Consider the following 20107-nt stretch of genomic DNA (forward strand, 5'->3'; position numbering starts at 1 on the left):
GGGAAGAGTGGATTGGGGTTCACATTTCTCTTCTGCAGTCAGTAACGCAGCCACCCTCAGGTTTCCCGCCCTCCCTCTTTTCTTCCTCTCCCCCATACTTCCCTTCGCACCCTCTATGGGAGCTGAATCATGTTATTTCCTTTTTTGGTCATACTTGAGCTTTCCTCTACTTTCATCACTTGGAGGAGGCTCAGGATATGTGAAATACATCAGTTCCTTGCATTATGCTGTCTGTAATGTGCCTGTTTTATGTCGAGTTCAGAAAGAATAAGCAGTTTCCGTGGCGTGCCTCGCTCACACTGAGTCACTCAGTAGATGTTTTAGAATGAGTGGATTTAATTAAAGTGTGGATGCTGAAGAGACAACGATTCTGAATATCTTGTTTCAGGGGGAAAAAATCGACATCTAAGGGGGAGAAAATAAGATTCTGGCACAATATTTTACACTTACAAAGGCACTTTAATATCTCATAGTTAGGGAATTTCTTTAAAGTTGGCTCTCGATGGTGCTGGCGAGGGAGAGTGCATTCTGGGAACATCTGAGGCAGCTTTTTACGAAGCAGATGTACCAGGAGCCATGGAATGAGGCTGAAGAATGTTGCCACACAATCTCCGTGTATCCATTGCTGGCACCAGCAGCCTGGGAAATGTGTCTACCAGCTGTCATTACTTGAGGCTTACAGAGCATTTAAAATAAAGGGATTATTGAACCAAGAGGCCAGTGACTAATGAAAATGCCCATCAAGTTGGTTAATCCCAGCACAGAGTCACCTCTGCATATCCAGTCTGTGGATATCGCTGAAACTCTGCCCGACTCTGGGCTGCCTGCTGGATTTGCCACGGTGACCATTGCTCCTACAGGTTGCTCCTGTGGGCAGTTTTTCGCTGGTCTCCCTCCCTGAAGATGCTGGATTTCCTTCAGAAACCAAAGGGCCCCAGATTTGACACAGAAAATGCGAGGGGAAGGAGGGTAGTGGCGAAAAAGTTTGAGAGGTTGTCAGAAGCCGTAGATTGGATGGGCTTGGGTCACGTGCCTGGTACTGAACCAAGTGATGTTGTCAGGGAGGGAGAGGTGGGGGATGGGGGTAGAATGTACCGTTTAGTCAGACCTGAGTCACTTTCCTACCCCTGCATCAGGAGCCAGGATACCCAAACCACAGGCCCTGAGAGTGGGAGGTGGAGGCTCCTCAAAGAAAACACGGACTGTTGCTCAAAGAAGAGGGAATGATGTTAGACGGACAAAAATAGGGAAATGCCTCTTAGACCTACAATTTGGCTTTTGTGAGTTAGTGCTTAGTGATACTATGGACTCATAGTTTTGTTGAGGTAATTCAGAATATTTTGGATGAAAGGAAATAGCAAATGATATTTTGTCCGTAAATATCATTTTGAGGAAGAAATATTGAACTTGCTGTTTGTTGATCAAAAAGCTTTTTGTCTCTAGTTTGGAAGTTAGAGACATTTTCTAGTATAGAGAGGGAGAGTCTACAGTGTGACTGAAAAAACAATGATTTAAGGCACTTTAGAGTGCCTCCTGCATTGGCATCAGGAAGGCACACAGATGGCTGGGCCACCCCCAACTTTTCTGATTCAATGGATCTGGGGTGGGGCTCAAGAATTTGCATTTCTTATTCCCAGGTGATACTGACATTGCCGGTCCAGGAATCGCACATTTACCTGCTGATTTAAGGTAAAGGACTTAAACACTCCATTTACAAATAAGAAAGAAAGAAGGAAAAGAAGAGAGAGCAGAAAGGAAGTGAGCCAGTGTTTCAATAAATACATTACAAGATGCTCAGAATGCATTAAAAATCAAATGTGTCCGAATAAAACCAACAATAGCATATCATTTCTACCCTATTTGCCAAAGTTTTAGAAGACTGACTGAACTCACAGTTGATTAATGTTTAGGGAAAGGGCTGTCTCGTGCACTGTTGTTTAAAAATGCAAATTAGTACAACCTTTCTGGAGGGCAGTTTGGTTATATGTATCCAAATATAAAAATGTGTTTGTTTTGAGACACTACAATCCCATTTCTAGGGTTTAACTCTAAAAATCATATATGTGTGAAAAAATGAATGCATAAGGTGGTTCATCACAGTTTCATTTATAGTGAGGAAAAGGGAACACCTTAAATATCCCTCCATGGGGAGCAAATGATGTAAATTGTGTGAACACGCAAAGCTTTGTTATGCAGCTAAGAGAAGGCATCAGAACACTTGGGCTCTTTGGGGGTCAGGAAGAGTCTTGGCTGAGCATCCTGGTTCCTGCTTCCTCCCCTGGGGAGCAGAGCTATGATGAAAACCAGAGAAGTGTGGCATAGGTCCTCACCTCTAGCAGAGGATAATATATATATTTAAATCCCATTTGTTTAAAAGTATCTGTCTCTATCTATCTATCTATCTATCTATCTATCTATCTATCTATCTATCTATCTATCTCTGTCTTATCTACCTAGCTATCCGTGCTCATAAGTTTATGCTTATATATATGTAAGAGGAGGATCTGAAGGGTTTGTCTGTCCTTTCATTCATTCGCCAAATATGGTTGATCATAAAGAACAATGTAAACGAAGTCTTTGTGTTCACAGAGAACACTTCTTGTGGGGACAGGTAATAAGTAGAAAAATATAAATAATTTGATTTCGGATGTAAAAAAAAAGATGCTTTGAAAAAGATAAAAGCAGGGTATATTGCTCACCAACATTTTAACAGTGGCTATTTATCAAAATCACGACTATGGGTAAGTTTTCCTTTCTTTGTAATTTTCTGTTCATCAAAAATTCATTTTTTCAAAACCATCATCTACCGTACTCAATTCAAATTAGGCTAAGGGAGCATCCTAAGATTTCCTTCCTGGAGCAGGCCTTTCCACTGGAATGTCTTGGGCAGGAAAGGGGTAGGGTCAAATGTTCTGAGTCTTTTATTTCTTAATAACCAGCTTAAAATCAAAATCTCAAAGGGTAGCTTTAGGGTTGCAAAGCTTTAGCCCCTTTCAATATTATATGTGGTGAGGTACTGAGTAGAGCAATAAGGATAATCTTGCATATGGTAGTTCTGTAATACAATAAAATAACTTGATGAATTATGAGTCCACATGAAAAAAGTTTCTAAAAACATACTTTGTGTGTAAGCGCTAGAAATCATCACCAACACCAGTTAATGCTAAAGCCAAAGAACAATAATGATTAATTCACTTATAGAATGTGGGTCAGTTATTACTTTTGCCTTCGAATTGGGAAGATACTCATATTTATTATATAGTATTTCTGGACTTATAAAATTATATTATTTTCTCCCCAAAGAAATTAATATTCTTCATACAATATCCAAATCCATTGTGCCGAGAAGACTTGGCCTTTGTCGGAAACTAAGTGACAGCTCACTGCCTCCTTCAGCTTTTTCATCCACATCTGTCATCTTTAAAGATGCAACTGCCTAATTTCCAGAAAGGCAGTATTACAACTGAAGTCATTGCAGTAGGGAGGAAAGTGGGCTCAGTCCTGTTTTCAGGATAGTTAGGCCACCTCATTCACATGGCAGGCTTGAGTCTCATGGTTGGGGAATTTTCTGGTCTAACAAAAAAGACACCACTGAGACATAAGATGAATTTTTTATCTAATCCTTCTCACAGTAATGTGAGACGATGTTGATAATGGATGTTTGCCCTGCCACACCGTTATCTCTGATAATGGCTTTCTTTCTGAGCCCGGCTTCCATCTAAATTCCTTTAGGTAGTTCAGGGAGAGGTAAAAGTTTTCCTTGAGCCTACTGGGTCTTGATTAACTTCAGTTCAAAGTAATACACATGCCAAAGTGCACATTTTAGAGTGGCATATTCTGCACCCCTTTATCCTTATCCACACAATAGAAGCTGGTTTACCCCCAGCCCGTGGGATGGGGGAAGGAGAGTGTAAGACACGTCGTTTTCCTTTTAAAGACATTGCCCCAAAATCGCATCTACCATTGGCTCACATCCCACAGGGAGAACTGAGTCACAAGCCCACACCTAACTGCAGAAAAGGGCTCTAGCTGGGAATTGTGGTCTCTAGCTGGATGGCCATGTGCTGAGCAAAAACTTAGGAGGTTCTTTAACTGGAAGAAATAAGGAAATAATGGATGTGAAGGGAAGTTAGACTCTATCATGGTGGTCTTACGGAAATTCAAAGGATAAAGGTGCATAAGGCACACAATGCTAAAGAAGCACCACAGTTTTTCTTTTTTATCTTAATTAAAATTGTGTGTGTGTGTGTGTGTGTGTGTGTGTGTGTATTCTCTAGTACAAAAGGAATAGAGTCATGAGTTATGTTTCATAATTTGTGTAGGAGATATCTTTTGACAATTTTATCAAGTTTTCAATGGTTAAAATTTTTCATTTCCTCTAGAAAGATAGAGGAGGTCAGTGTGACCCCAGTATTTTCACCTACCCAGTTGAAGCTAGTTGCATCACTCTTGAGACACAGGAATCTCTCTTGCCCTCTGGGTAGAGTTGAATTTACCATGAAGCTAATGAAGCTTAAATTTCAGGACCCCTCACTTGTGCAGGCCTCCTCCCAGGTCTCCAGAGGGGCCCTAGCATTGTGTTCGAAATCCTTTTTTATTTTTTTTTAAAGAGGGCTCCTCAAATTCTTAAGCTTCCTGCTCTACAAAATTGAGCCTTGCCAACCTATTCCATGCCTCTGTCTCCCACTGAGCCCCACCGCGATTTCCACTTTTTCCCGGGCTTTCTACTTTTCCCCAGATGGGAAGAGGCTCCTGGTAGTCCCATCTGCCTCATCAACATAGTTTCTGAGAAGAAACCATCCTAGAGGGAAGAACATCAAAAGAGAGGGCACCCCAAAGAGAAAGATGTTAAAGTGGCTTTTTGCATCTACCACTTAAAGTGCACCTTTTCTATACCTGGCCCATTTGGGTGTTTTTGAGGACTTTCCTGTGTATCAATAGGAATCCCTGGGAAAATCTCTATTTTTATGGCACCTTGGCTTTGCAGGCAAATAACTTTGTGTAGTGAGAGGGTCACAATTTAGTCCCCAGCAAGTGGCTTACATTAGACCCATAGGCTGCCCAGTGGGCATTCCTTCCCTTTCCACCCTCTGCAAGTCATCCAAGCTTGTTGCTCCTTGTATTAATTTCTGGCAGGTTCAGGTTCTCCAAATAAGGGCTCTTTTGATTAGAACTTTCTCGTAACTGTTAGAGGAAGAGAATATTCTGTTATTTCTGCTTTCAGATTAGAAAATTAATCTTTTATCAGCCTAAAACACACTGTTCCTGGAGTGGAGCTTGACTGCATATGGGGAAGAAGAGAGGAGAGACGGATGCAAATATGCACACACATAATTTTGCACATAACTCCAGGGAGGTTATGATCTTCTGAAATCCTCCCTTGCTAAACCCAAATCAGGAACCCCTGTTTTATAAGTTGAAAATGTAGCCAATTTGATTGAGTCATAATAATATCTACTCATGAGCCTATGGGGCAAGAGGGTCGGGGTTAAATGAGATAATTCATGTGAAGTGCTGATGCATAGTAAGCCATTACAATTGTTTACTTCTCTTTTGGGATTTGAATGATCTTACTGGCTTTCATGAGTTCCTTAGGATATATAACAATATTAGCTTTTGGTTGTCACTATTTTCCACAGCCTGTCAATTTGCCCTTTAATTTGAAGGCAAACATTTAGAAGCTTTACTCTTCTTACTTAGCCAAATCTGCAATCTTTATTTTGCATGTGATTTTGTTAATTCCTTCGAAGTTTGGACAGTCATCTTTCCTACAGGGCTTTGACAGATTCTGTTGCTTCTGGATTGTTTTTTCCCCATGGTTTTATTTTTATTATTTAGCTATCTAGTCCACCTGGGATTTATCTTTGTATATGCTCTGAGGTAAGGACTTTTTGATCTTTTTGAGGTAAGGACTTTTGATCTTTTTCCCCATTGCCAGCTGTCGACAAAAGGACATCCAAACCTATAGAAAAAGTTTATAAGAGTTTATTCGAGCCAAAATTTTGAGGACATGGCCAACATGTCCTCAATAGATTGAGAAAAAGTCGAGAGAATGGCAATTTTGTAGTTCTTTTTATGCATTTAGAATCACAGGAGAAAAATGTAAGGAAGACTACATGAAATCCATTGGTGGCAGATTAAGGGGAAGGCAGAAAGCAAAATGGGGAAATTTCTAGGACTGGATCAAAAGCAAAATGGAGAAACACTTCTTTTACATGAGTGGGTACAGGATAGTTAATATTTAACATTTACAGCTCGCAGAGATGGTATTTGGGCAACAAGATAACAACGAAGAGTTTCATGGTCGCCTGCTCTGGTGGTCTTGGGCTCTCGTGCCACCGTTGTGTCTTCAAGGGGTCTGGAAAAGAAAATTATTGACATTTCAAAGGTATGGTATTCTAGATGCATAAGAACAATGGACAGGGTCGCTTAAGGTGAAGATTGACCTTTGCTAGGGAAGCTATAGGTAGGGACATGGCTACCCACATCATCTGCTCAGTTAGGAGTTTATGATCAGACCATGCTGTATAGTTACTTTCCATCACTGAGCTTGTCAGGCCTGCCGTGTGACCCCCCTGAGCTTGTCAGGTTTACTACATAGCCTCCTTTTTATTCACATAACCGATTATTCTCCAACCATTTATTAAATAATCTTCCCTCCCCCACTGTATTGTAATATAATCTTTATCATATAACAAATTCTTACATTGTGTAGGGTCTTTTTCTGGGCTTTCTGTTCTGTTTCACAGAATAAGGGTATGCCTATTTTTGCATAAATGTGTCTTGATGTCTTATAGACCTAATCCTCTTCTTGACTCCATTTTTTTTTAAAGAATCTAAAATATGCCCACCAGTTTATTTTTCTAGATAAACTTTTGAAAAATATTGACAAATCCTGAGAAAAATCCCCTAAGAATTTTTAATGAAAATTGCATTAGACCTATAAATTAATGGGGTAGTATTGGCATCTTTATAACATTTAGTTTTACTAACTTGGAACATTATTATGTCTTTTCATTTATTGAGCTAGTTGTTTAACTTATATTCATTAGTGGGTAAAATGAGTGATATGTTAATATTTGGAATTTCTAAAAAAATTAGAGCACTCAAAAAGGACAGGGTTTGCCTCTCCCCACTTTGTACTATAACAGAGAAGTGAAAGGACGTATTTTTCTTCAATTTTCACACACATGTAGTTTCATAAACAAAATATGGCAGTTAAAGTTTTAGTCTAAAAATATAAAAGCTGGAAGAAACAGGAGGCTTCATATCACGTCATGGAGTTTGCTTCCTACTTTCCCATCTTTTTATCTCTTAGTAACACAAGAGGATTATTCATCACAAACACGAGTTACTGTAATGAAATTCCCCCAAGTCTCCAGAGTGAGGATTTAGGCAGAGTGGGTGTTCCAATTATTTGGGAAAGCTTTTTGTGGTTTTATTCTTTCTTCTGGTGGACACTTGTCCCCACACCCTCCTACCAGTGAATCGCTGCTGCCCTCTCCAAGTGCCCTCTCAATCTGTTACCTTCGAATTTCTTAGTGACAATTTTTCACAAATCAAAAATGAGGACATGTATTTACAAGGATAGTGGGTAGAATATTGGATGTCAGGATGATCTCAGAAAATCTGGGCCATATCATCAATGCTCTTCTGGTCTTCCAGATGCTTCATTTGAGAGATTTATTTTATTTTGGAGGTAAGGTAGAGGAGAGGGAATAAAATGGCTACAGGAGAGGGAATATTATTCTATTTCAAATTCCCAAATTCCTTCAGCCTGTTTAACTCACGCCTTAGATTCCATCCTCCCCGTGACCTAGGCAAATAAAATAAAGTAGATCTCTTCAATTTGGAGTAATGGTCATGGTTAGAAACTGAAATTCATAAACGACTTAGAAAAGAGTTTCAGATGGTTTTCTTGTCTGAGGCTTTACATATAAAGCTGACTTGAAAGGCCCACTTTTCTTACTGCCTAATCTGCTAAAAAGGAATGTAAGTTCAATAGAAGAAAACAAAATGTGCTAAATCAGTAACAATCATTTTACAAAATGATATGCCTGTTTAACAGGCTCTGTAACCGCAGTGCTGTTTAGCAGGAAAAACCAAACTTATTCTACTGGAATAGAAAATATTTCTAAATTTAAAGATAGTTCACAGCTTTAAGTGAATCTTTCATGCTTATTTTTGGTTTGCTTGTTTTCAGCTTCGGATTTGTGGTAGTTGGTGGAAAGAATTTTTCTTATGCAGAATGAACAGACTGACCTAATTCTGTTTATATCATTTGTACCCAACAACTGTTTCTCTAACACACTCCAGGGTAGAGAACGTGAACTTTCTTATAAAGTCAATAAACATATCATCATGATATTTGATGGAGATGAGAGAGAACCTCATAGAACTGGCTCTAAAATGACAATAGTTTAGTGTGGCCCTCATAACATATATTTGGTTTTTTTTCCCCTCTCTCTGAAAGCTAACACAGTATAACTGCTATGTGGCAGTTCTGTTGTAGGTCTCATCATGACAAGTTGAATGGAATACTTTCTGGAGAAGTCAAACATTACTTTTGTGATACAAAGCAAAATAGATCAGAGGGTGGATCTGACAAGAGTTGTTCGCCAGAGCAAAGCCTAGACAAGGGTCTTTGAGCAGGCCCTAGTTAGGGGAGCTCGGTCGAGTCTTTAATGGATGCAGTCTGGATCCCTTTTATTCTTCCTGGGGCTCTGAAAAAGTATTAATTAGCTATGGGCATAAATCTGGCTTTTCTCTTTTAAAAAATTAGGAAGGAGGTTCTCTTTATAATTTTCGATGTAAATGCACAGTACAAATTTCCTGATTTGAGTATGTCTGGGTAGTGGAGGGAAGATTCAATAGGTGACTATAGCCTACAGGTAAAGGATAACATCAGATCTTGCAAGGTTAAGACTGTAATGTTAACATAGTTGAATATTCCTAGATGCTGTTACTGGCAATGTTGCCTTGTACAGAACCAGCATGTTCTTGCTTGGTTAGACTCAGGTAGGTCAGAAAAGCAGGTCTCTTGTTGACAATGGCGGTTTTTCACTGAGAGAGCTAAGCATTCCTAGTTGTGACTTTGCAGCCCATGCCAGGTAAGCAAGAAGCCAGGACTGCAGTAGCAGCAACTAACTGAAAGGCCTGCTTGCTGATGGAATCACGAGCTCCAGAGTGGCTGCGAGGGCATTCTGCTTTCTGCCAGTTTGATACAGTGCAGAGGATACTGAAAGGTAGGAGATGAGGATTCTAGACTCAGTTCTGGCAGTAATTAGATGTGTGACTTCTGGCATTGGTCACCTTTTCTGGTTCAGTTACCATATCAGCAGATTGAGAATGAGACAACTTGCCCCACTACATAAGAGAATGATTATAAGGATCAGATGAAACTTTATTGATATAAAGTATGATTATCATCACATCTTAGAGACCTTCTTCATTGAAATGTTTGAGGGGAAAAAAGCTAAGGGTTGAGAGTGTTTAGCCTGGTGAGTAGGGAGAAGACACTCAGTGATCAGGGTGATGGAGTAACCACAGGCAAGGAATTTCTCATGATGTCTCGGAAACCTCATTTAGTGAACAGGATGGCTCTCAAAATGCAGAGTAGGGGAGTGGGAGATGGTCCATGGAGGTTTCGCTGAACACCTCAACGTAGTTGCCATAGGCTGTTTTGATTTCGTATGGGCCAGTGCTTTTCCTAAGCCCTTCAGAGATGCCCAGCCACTTTGGTTATATCATCAATCTGGCATTTAATCTTAGTTGAAGTAGATGTATGTATCTTTTGCTCATCAAATTCTTAAATTATTAGAAAATACAGATAATTTATCTGCCCGCCTGACTTTTGTGGTTTCTCAGTGGTTACCTTATCTCTGTGATTCCTTAGTGCTATCCTAACCCTCTCCTCCCTCCTTGCTTCCTCCACTCCCTCAGCATCATCCCCTACAGATGCCTTCTTTCACTGGCTGTTAGGAACTCCCTTTTCTTGGTAGCAGGGTTGTCTTTTCCTTCCAGTTTCAAGTGTTGCCATTGTGCTTAGCTTACTTGTAGCATTGATACTTATTGAACAAACAAACGGAGTGAAAGATAAGGATGCTCATTCCAGTTCTGCCTTCTTTTACCCTCTAGAGAGAAGCTGTCTCCTTCTCTAAGCAGTTTGGAGCAGGGAAAAATAGTAGTTTCCCAGCCTCTGGGCTGTTGTCAGAATGATCTTTCTAAATGGAAATGTTACTTACTTGCTCTGCCCATCCAGGGTCCATAGGCCACTTAAGCACACAGATAGATGGCTTTTGTTTGTCCCGTCCTGGCTTCTGTAAGGTTTAAAACAATTTAAAACACTAATAATGTTAAAGATTGGAAGATTTTTCTTTTTTTATTTTTTGACCTATTAAATCCAGGATTTTGATTTCTCTTGGAAAATTGTTTGATGGCAATGCTGGGCACCAGGAACTGGGTAGGGACACCCCTTAGCCAAGGCAATGTTCTCCAGATGGTACAGCTGCCACCCATGCCTTTTCACTCCCTTACATTATTTAGGTAGGTACTTGGAATTGCTCCCGCAACTATAGGATCAAACTCAAACTCCTTAAAAGGTATATGGGATTCTTCGCAATTCGACCCCACCCTGCCTCCGCCCCTCACCTTTTGCCACATCCCTACAGGCATTCTTACAGTAGCTGTGATACTAAATGGATAGTTGTTTGCCTATTTGAGTTGGCTTACTCACATATTTTATTTTTTACTAAAGAGACCCATTTTGCAGATCCCTGTGGAGCACCCATTTAGCGGCAAGGTGTGTGCTTGGCATGGCTACCACTGCGGAATGTTTAGGGAGTTATATTTTAGATTTTCATATATATTGATCCAAAGCTTCTGTGAAGAGCAAGAAGCAGAGGAAGGAAGAGAACAGATGGGGGCTCTTTCTGTGCTTATGGTCATTTCCAAAACAAATATGTTTCGTTTGATTACTTGGTCATATATTTCCAGACATTCTGCTCTGTGAATTTGAGGACGTAGCAGCAAAATGATTCTTTACTTTGGTTATTATTTCTGTTGTTAAACATTGGTCGTTCTTTCCCAGAAGTTTAGGAAAATTCATATATCAGATAGCCTCGTTACTTGTACTTCTAGATAACAAAATCAATTCATGCTATTGAGTAGTTACTTACTTTATTGCTGTTCACATTAAATCCAGCAGCTTGCAGAAGAGTGATTTTTTTTTAGAAATTGAGCATTTGCTTCTCCAGTTTTTGGGCTTTATCTTACTGGCGCCATCACTCATCCTAGGTTCCATTCTATGCTGGTTCAAAATTTTGATTTCTTCAGGAGGAGTCAAGCTTTCAGAATTTATATTACCCTAGCCAAACTCATGAGGTCTATTTGTAAACTAGAATATTCATTTTTTTTTGCACAGTTTTTGAACATCTACTATATATGTGGCCCTGTCCTAATCTCTGGGGAAACAAAAATGAATCATAAATATGATGCGGTCCCTGCCATTTAGAAGCTTATGGTCCACAAATGGGACAGATAAATAAACAAAAACATTATATATAGTGTGCTAAGTTAGGGATGACCCTACATTCTGGGATGTCCTGCTTTATACCTGTTGTCCTGGTAAACTATTAACAATGAGTCTTTTCAAAACTATCTAAGGGCCACAGTAAAAGTATCTATGGATGTTTGGGGTATAGATATAGTAAAAAGGAAGGAGAAATCAGCCTCTTTCCCAGAGAAATGTTAACAGCTCAAGTGTGATAAAATTCAGATAGTCAAGGACTAGGAGCTTAAGGAGGGGGTAGGTAGGAGGTTTATACAAAACTCTGCTGGCCAAAGGGAGAGTGTTCTCCAAGCAGCAATTAGTTGGTTTAAGCTAGTTATTGTTTCCCAAATTTATCCTGTGAAAAAAATTCCCCAGGACACTTAGTAAAAATACAGATTTCTAGATCCTGCTGGCAATTTGAATTCGTGTTTTTAAAGCATCTCAGATGATTCTTGGACGTATTAAAGTTCAGAATCAATTCTCTGCTGATTATGGCTGGAAATACAAAAGGTCAGGAATACAGGGGGACAGGAACAGCAAGACTAGAGTACAAGTCACAGATCAGCCAGGCAAGAGTGATCCCAGGTGAGAAAACCCTCAGAGGTAGAACTAGTTGGGAGACATTTAGAGTAGAACTGTGAACAATAGAGTGCAGAGGAATAAAAAGATTTGAGGACTATTTAGAAGGAAAACAGGACCTAGTGTGTGCTGGTTACTGACCCACATGGGGTAATATTATTTCCAGGTAACAAAATCCTTGTGTTAAATTCAGGAACCTGGGGGAACTTATAATCTAAAGGTTTATGTGGTGAACCATAAACCTAAAAATACAGTTGTATAGTGTTGTGGCATATTTCATGTGGACCTAAAAAAAAATTACTCCTGCTTACTTCATATCTTTGTTGTCTCCAGAACACTCGAGAGAGTTGTTTATCTGTGGGAAGAAGCTGGATGTAAACATCCTGACACCCCAAACCCTTTCATTTAGACTTCAGGCAAACCCCTGTCCTGGTTATGGTGAGACTACCTGCCATGTTTTATCTTGCATTACTTTGCTTTTATTTTTGTTACCGAACGTGTAAGACAGTCATGATTCATCAACAATATACCTGCTAACGACTTTGTTACTACGTTCTGGAGCTGCTCTCTCTGTGGGAACCTGCAACCATTTCACAGATTCACCATAACTCTGGGCAATTATAACAGTAGAAGAAATGCCTTATCCAGCCACGGGGATCATTAAGCCTGAAGATGGAGGGAGCCGATTCACTTGGTACATTGATGATTCTGAGGAGCAGTCCCTAAATGGAAAATGAAGAAAATCCGAGGAGAGCTCTGCCTTTCAAGAATAAAGAGGGTTTTTATTTTGAAGGCTGCCTTCACCAGGCCTGTTGGCATACTTCTGAAGCAGTAAACGAAGTCAGAAATCAGACTCGGAAGTTATTGCGGGGGGCGGGGGGGTGGGGCTCAAAAAGGAGAATGGGAAACCGATCAGGCTATAATTTTCCAGGATAATTTAGCACCCTTTACCCCAGACCTGGCCACAGAACGTCCACGAGTGCGGTTTGGGGAGTGACACAGCGTCTAAAACTCCAATCCTTGGCTACTCTTGCAGCGTTGCTGAGGGATTTCCAAATCCTGGGAGTGATAGGGTCGAAGGTGAACGGGCTGAACTCTTCCACGCGGTGAATATAGGGGAGGGGAAAAACACCAGTCAGGAGGGGCCTCAAAGTTTTATTTTTATAAGGGGCCTCACTTCTGTGTGATCCAATATCACCAATGCCATTAAGTCACAGTGGCTGGATGAAAAAGTAAAAATAAAAAGGGAAGGAGAAAAAGCGTAGTGTGCACATACACAGAAAATAGATCTTCCCTACTTTTGATGTTGACTGAGCTTTTAGGGGCGCCTAGGTCCTGCGACCGCAACTCCAGTCGCAGCCGGGAAGCCCCCTTCCGCCAGTCCAGGCGCAACCAGCGTGACGCAATGGAGGGGAGATCTGGCGGGCGCGCCGCAGACTTCAAAGCCCCGCCGCCACCCGCTACCCCCGCCAGCACGCGCTAGTGGTACGGTCCGAGGGGGCGGCTCCTGGGGCGCGGCGACCGCGGCAGCTGATGCGCGCCGAGCTAGCGGGGAAGCGGGACTCTCGAGCCCGAGACCCAGAGTCCCCGAGCCCCCGTGCCGCCGGGCGCTGCGGGCCGGGGCCCTGAGGAGGCCCCCGGAGAGGCATCTTCCTGGCGAGAGTCGCCCGGCGCGGGGGGCGTCGTGGCCGCACCGTTTGGGAAGAAGGACCAGGAGGAAGCGGCGCTGCCTGCCAGTCGGGAGGAAGCGCTTCCACCCGCGCCGCCAACGGTGCTCGTTTAACCACATCCGCGCCTGCACTGGAAACGCTTACAGTCGCCTGTCACCGGTTCCCTCCATTTTGAAAGGGAAAAAAGGCTCTCCCCCTTCCCCTACTCTTAGGAGCTGGAGCCGGAGGATCCGCGCTCATGGCATTCAGCCCTTGGCAGATCCTGTCCCCCGTGCAGTGGGCGAAATGGACGTGGTCCGCTGTGCGCGGCGGGGGCGCTGGAGAGGACGAGGCCGGAGGGCCCGAGGGCGACCCCGAGGAGGAGGACTCGCAAGCCGAGACCAAATCCTTGAGTTTCAGGCAAGTACACGCATCCCTGCCGAGATGCAAACGTGCTGCCATCCATCCATCTGCGGCTCATTCTGTGTGCGTGTGTGTGGTCGCCCACCCGCGTAACCATATTCATGGCAATGCTGTGTCCTTGCCTGTAACCAGGTCTCCGCTGCGCATTCGAAAGTTAAGGATGTTTCATTCTCCCATGTATTTTCTTTTCCCGGTTTTAGTGTGAGCTTTCTAAACCTAACCCAGAATCTGCAGTCTCTCCGCATCCCGGTTTGCCTCACTGCCTCACTTTCTCTAAGCTTCAGTCCCTCCTGCCCTCAGCACACACACACACCTACCCACCCAATATTACACTGATCACCTGATTTGAATCTTGGGGCCTCCGCAGTTAGTCGCTCCATGTCCCGAAAATTCAATCTTGGTAAAGAAGGTCGCGTGATGACAGGCCCCTGGCAGCTGGTGAGAAATGGTGGTCTCTGCTACGCTGTCACCCGTACGATTGCGGAAAGCAGGTGACAGCATTTTCTGCCTCGGGCCAAGTGAGTTCCAAACAGGTAGAAGCCTGTCAAAGAAAAAGGAATCATGGCGAGAATTGGTTTGCTTTTTTTTTTAGGAGGAGGGGCAGTCTTAATTTTCAAGCATGTAGGAAAGGGCTCTTGTGAGAAAAGGAATCTGTTGGAAAGCGCATTTTTGGGGTGTCAGAGGGAAGAATGACATCAAAATAAATGATGCTGGAGAAGAATCTCTGGAGGATAGAGGAGATTTCAGAGAGGCAGGATGCCAGACAGAAGCTGGATGAGGGCCCTGCTAGAAAATCGGCAGCATCACCCACAGACCAATCCGTGGTGAGGACCAGTGGGTTTCAAACTTAGGCAAAAATTCTGGACTTTAGCCTTTGCGGACACATAGATTATAAAGGGTGTCGGATATACCGTTGAAAGTGGTAATTCCTCATTTTTCCCCCTTGGCAGCTCGGATTCTGAAGGTAATTTTGAGACCCCTGAAGTTGAAACACCGATCAGATCACCTGTCAAGGTATCTTGTGAATCATCACTAGGATTAATACGACCTGGGGCCAAAACTCAAGGTAAGGAAAGACGTTCATTTTCTGCCCCTTTTGTTTTAAAGTTTTGAAAATGTAAATGAAGGAAAGAAGGTGTTAACTTAGGGCCATTTAAAAAGGTGTGGATTGTCTCCTTACTGAAAAAGCTGTTTTAAAGCTCCTGGCTTACTTGAAATGTATATTTGTTTTTTAGGAGTATGGTGGTCAGAGGCTTTCTTCCCTAAGTAGTTTGTACACTTGCAGTACGAGATTATCATTATCAAACCTTCCTGTTGGGCCCTTCCTCTCAAGCCCTAAAAAACAACAATGTGTGTAGGAATGCAGTGGTGGAAGTGTGTTAGATTTGGCTTCACAAATTTCTTAGGATAAGTCACTGTCTACAGGAGTGTGGCTGGAGACAAAAATTATAGGTAAGAGTTGACTTTTTTAGACAAGGAGGAATCTTAAGAGGTTGTTTCAAAAATGCTTACCTCTCCCTCTTCCATGCAGGAAGGGTGGGAGCCCCTCAGTCTACCTAAGAAAACCTGGCACAGAGATTCTCTCTTAGCACCTCAGAGCCCAACCTTGAGCTTGCCCTTCATCTATTGAAGCTTCTGTTCCACTTAATTAGTATAAATCTTTTCTGTCCCACAGCCAGTTTTGAGTAAACTTTCACCTCTCCTGATAGAATTCATTTATCTAGGCACTAAGTAGCGTGCACTGTGATTCAGCAGTGAAAAAGCCCTTCTTTTACCGAGCTAACATTCCAGAGAATGATGGACCTTTTAAAGGTTAAGTGAAATATATGTCAGTTTGTCTTAAGTACTATGGAGAAAAATAAAACAGGGGAAGGAGGCATAAGGTGTATGGGGAAAGGAGATGCCAAAGGGTAATTAGGCGGAGCCTTACTTATAAGGGGACTTGAGCAGAGCCCTGAAGGAAGATTGGAGGAACAGCCTTGCAAATTCTTGGGGAGAGAACCCTCCCAGCAGAGGGAATGGCATCTGCAAAGGTCTGAGACAGGACCAGCCTGCCTTGGAATTGAGGCCTCATGGTCGAGAGGATGGCAGCGTGTTTGAGGACCATGGATTGTTGAGACAGGGAGCAGTAGGAGCTGAAGTCAGCCAGGTAAGGGGAGGTCTGGATCATGTTGTAATGATGCATTGATTTTCTTTCTGAATGAGGTAGGAAGCCATTGGAGGATGTGTTAGCTTCCAAGAGCTGCTTTGAGAAAGTGCCATAAACTGATGGCTTAAAACAGCAGAAATGTGTTCTCTCACAGTTATGGAGGCTAGACATCAAGGTGTCTGCGGGCCATGCTCCTTCCAAAGGTTCTAGGGAAGAATTCTTCCTTGTCTCTTCTAGCTTCTGGCAGTTGCTAGCATTTCTTAATGTTCCTTGACTCATGGCAGTGTAACTACAATCTCTGCCTTCTTCATTACATGGCCATCTTCTCTGTGTGTCTCTGTGTCTTCACATGGCATTTTTACGAGGACGTTAGTCATTGGGTTTAGGGACCACCCTAACCCAGTACGACCTTATCTTACTTAACTTGATTACAGCTATAAAGATACCATTTCCAAATAAGTCACATTCACAGGTGTGAGGAGTTAGGACTTCAGCATATCTTTTTGAGGCAACCCAGTTGAACTCAAAAAGAGAGGGCTTTGAGCAGAGGGTTTGTGCTTTGACTTCCTTTTAAAAGGCTAACTGGTCGCTGTGTGGAGAAGGGACTCTAGGAAGTCCTTTTTATGGGCTTTCTCTATTTCTGTGTCTGTCATTGTCAACCTACAGTGACAGACAGAGACAACTTTCAGTTAGCTAGTTCCCTAGTGTATAAATGTGATTATGACTTTTTCTCCCAATGGTCATTGTATGCTGTTACTCGGTAACTTCCTCACAGGTTGCCTAGGGAAGTCAAGTTCTCTGTAATAGACATCATGCTGGATTGTTGGTGAAATATTAGCTTTTTGTGATTTGATTTTGCTTTAAATTGTAAGCTCCATACTGCTCTTCCACTGCTGAAAATTGAAAATATCCTTCACTTTGCCTTGGCCTGCTTTTTACCATTTTTTTAAGGCAAAGACCACATGGGAACAGGCAGGTTTGTGTATTGGAGAAGATGTGTGTGGCACTCTCCTTTGTAGCACTCTTGATGCCTGGAAGATGCCACTTCTTTTTAATAGCTTCCTTTTCCTTCTATCAAGATTGGCAATCAGAGAGAGATTTGAAAGGTAGAAAAAAACTATTTTGTAGCCTTCTCATCAAATTTAAATAAAGCTCACAAGACTTGTTAAGTAGCTGTTTAAAAGCCTCTTTGAATTACCCTCTGCTTGGGCGGCCCCTTCCTCACCATTCTGTCAGCCGGTAGTCTGATTCATCCCGACAAATTCTTTGCTGATTGAATAGTGCTTGTATGGCCCAGGCCCCCAGAGCCATAGAGACCCAATTGTTTGGTCCTTCCTGTGCTGCAACTCTTTATTACTGGTTTTGGTAACTACACTCTCTTTTTCACTCTCTCTAAAAGTTTTCCTTTTAGAGAGACATGGACCAGGAAAGCTCCGTGGAGTAGTTCATGATTGTAGACCACGTATATGGTGGGGAGTGGGGCTGGGGTGTAGAGTCTAGGAAACAACCACTACATATTATGAAATCTCTCAATTTAAGGTCTTTATATAATAGCATGATTGCTCATTGGCCTAGTATTTTCCTGCCTTCTAGGGCTCCTTCTACCCAACATCTAGAGCTGGGCCAGAGTCCTGTTGATGGCCTTGTCAAACATGAACAGTAAATGCAAAAATACAACCCAAACACAGGTCTGCCCAAGGAAGATATCAGTGGGCAAAAATTCCTAGGGAAGTCATTTCAAATTGAAGTCTAATTTCTGGGCCTGGATCATTCTCTTTTTCCCAAAATCATTGGTTATTTGGCTCCTGATAAAATTAGCCTTTCATATTTCTTTGGTTCTGGGACATAGTGGAACAGAGGTATAGATTGTATAAGTCTGTCTTCTAGAGTGATGATTTATGAATTACCCAATCAAGGGTTGGAGCTAACATATGTAGCTTCCTGGTATATAATGGCCTTCAAATGTGTGGACTATATCCCATTTACCATACCTGTTGCCCTACCCTAACCTCCATCTAATTCTTTGAACACAGGGAAACATCTACATCTATTTCAAAGTTAATTTTCTCTTTATTGGAAGTTTTTTAGGGACTTATAGTATCTTAACTCTATAATAACTTATTAAGACAGAGTTGTATGCCATTCTAGAAATTAAACAATGGATGAAGCTGTAATTTTTTTTGTTTTATTTGTTTGGTGCTGATGGACTATGATTCTATCCAGTGTTTTAGACTGTAAAGGCTGCAGTGGATGTCCTCTTCTACTTGAGGCTTCCTCCACCTTTATTTATAGATTGTTACCCAGTCTTGAGAGAGAATCTTAACTCATGCTGAAGCTCTAATATGCCCTTGGAAAAACTAGTTAAATGTACTCTGTTTGATGTGTTAATTAGATGCCTAGGTATTTCAAAGACATTCTGTCCCTCCTCCAGAATAAAAGGAAGGAGATAAACAGGATCAGTTCATAGATATTTACTGCTGGTGGCCTTGCATGGAATACAAAGTTGTTTGCTGATACAGTTTTGGTAGTCTAGATATAAACTCAGCAAACTATGGTTCAGAAACCAAATCTGGTTTGCCACCTGCTGTTGCTTATTATTGTTCTGCCTGAGAGCTAAGAATTGTTTTCTTTTTTTTTTTTAAACACCTACAGCACCTGGTATTCCTAGGTGGTCTCCCATCCAAGTACTAACCAGGCCTGACCCTGCTTAGCTTCTGAGATCAGATGGGATCTGGCACATTCAGGGTGGCATGGCCATAGACTAAGAATTGTTTTTACATTTTTAAATAGTTGAAAAAAATTTTGTGATGTGTAAAAATTATATGAAATTCAAATTTTAGGGCCCATGAATAAAGTTTTGTTGGAATACAGCCACACTCATTCATTTAGGGATTGTCTGTAGCTGCTTTCACACTCCAATAGTGAGATTGAGTACTTGGAACAGAGACTGAATGGCCAGAATAGCCTAACAGAAAAATTCGTTGACCTTGATCCACACTTACGACAATTTTGGTAAAAATAAAAAGTTCAAGTAATTGGAAATAATAACTTTTTTAAAAGCGGCAAAGCTATACCAGTTTAATTAACAAATGAACTATTATATCTGGGTGCCATTAGTGTAGGCCCCTGTGGTCAGGTAAGGCTTTATTTAGGGAGAAACTGCTTTGGGCTGGCTATTTGTCTCTTTTGTGCAACGGAAGTGATGTAATTGGTTTGTCCATGTACTTGATTTTCAACCGACTAAAAGATCTCAGGAGTTATATTAGGGAAGAATGGAAAGAATTTTGGAATCATTTACTCCAAATACAAACATGCACACTTTTATCTTTAGCTCATTAAGTGTTTTTAGTGTAACTTGAGGTGTTTGAGAATTGTAATTTGACTGTTGATAATGGCATATCATTCATTGGTATATGTTGTGTGGTTGGTGTGATATATTTATTGGAATGTTTTAGACTATATATATGTAAGACCTAAAATGGAGATCTCATTAAAATCTAAGCCTTAGATTTTCAATTCTAAAGCTTTGGGTTAGATGTAGTGTAAATAAATGCTATGCAAACATTTTCCATTAGGTACACATTGAAGTGTTCCGGTCGAATCTATGAGTATGGTTCTCCTGGGGATTTAGTTTAACATCTTCTCCCTGCCCCCTTATCACAGGGATTGCTTTATTAGAGTTTTCTAGAAATATTGAGACTAATGAGGACCTTTAACATTACCTAGTCTGACAGTTCAGCCCATGTAACTTCTTCA

At 41.6% G+C, this 20107-nt stretch overlaps 1 protein-coding gene and 1 non-coding gene across 20 annotated transcripts in view; one reads left to right on the forward strand and one right to left on the reverse strand.

The window, feature by feature from the left end:
• Positions 1 to 20107, forward strand: part of TACC1 (transforming acidic coiled-coil containing protein 1) — an 89242-nt gene that overhangs the window by 30000 nt on the left and 39135 nt on the right. For 10 of the 19 annotated variants that reach the window (XM_039853746.1, XM_039853738.1, XM_039853729.1 and 7 more), the window contains exon 2: positions 15153 to 15268. The exons of 2 other annotated variants lie outside the window; for them this stretch is intronic. Coding sequence is in view for 16 of the 17 variants with exons in the window: in XM_039853738.1 (XP_039709672.1) it covers positions 15153 to 15268 (116 nt within the window). In the remaining variant the exon portion in view is untranslated. Of the gene's footprint in view, positions 1 to 13646; positions 14200 to 15152; positions 15269 to 20107 lie in introns of those variants that run through there. 7 more of the 19 variants (XM_039853742.1, XM_039853740.1, XM_039853743.1 and 4 more) reach the window with 4 other exon arrangements.
• Positions 18995 to 19113, reverse strand: LOC120595800 (5S ribosomal RNA). The gene has a single exon (XR_005651019.1). It is a non-coding gene; the product is annotated as a 5S ribosomal RNA (ribosomal RNA).

This window comes from Pteropus medius, unplaced genomic scaffold (assembly GCF_902729225.1).
Source record: "Pteropus medius unplaced genomic scaffold, Ma_sr-lr_union100, whole genome shotgun sequence".
Lineage (NCBI taxonomy): Eukaryota > Metazoa > Chordata > Mammalia > Chiroptera > Pteropodidae > Pteropus > Pteropus medius.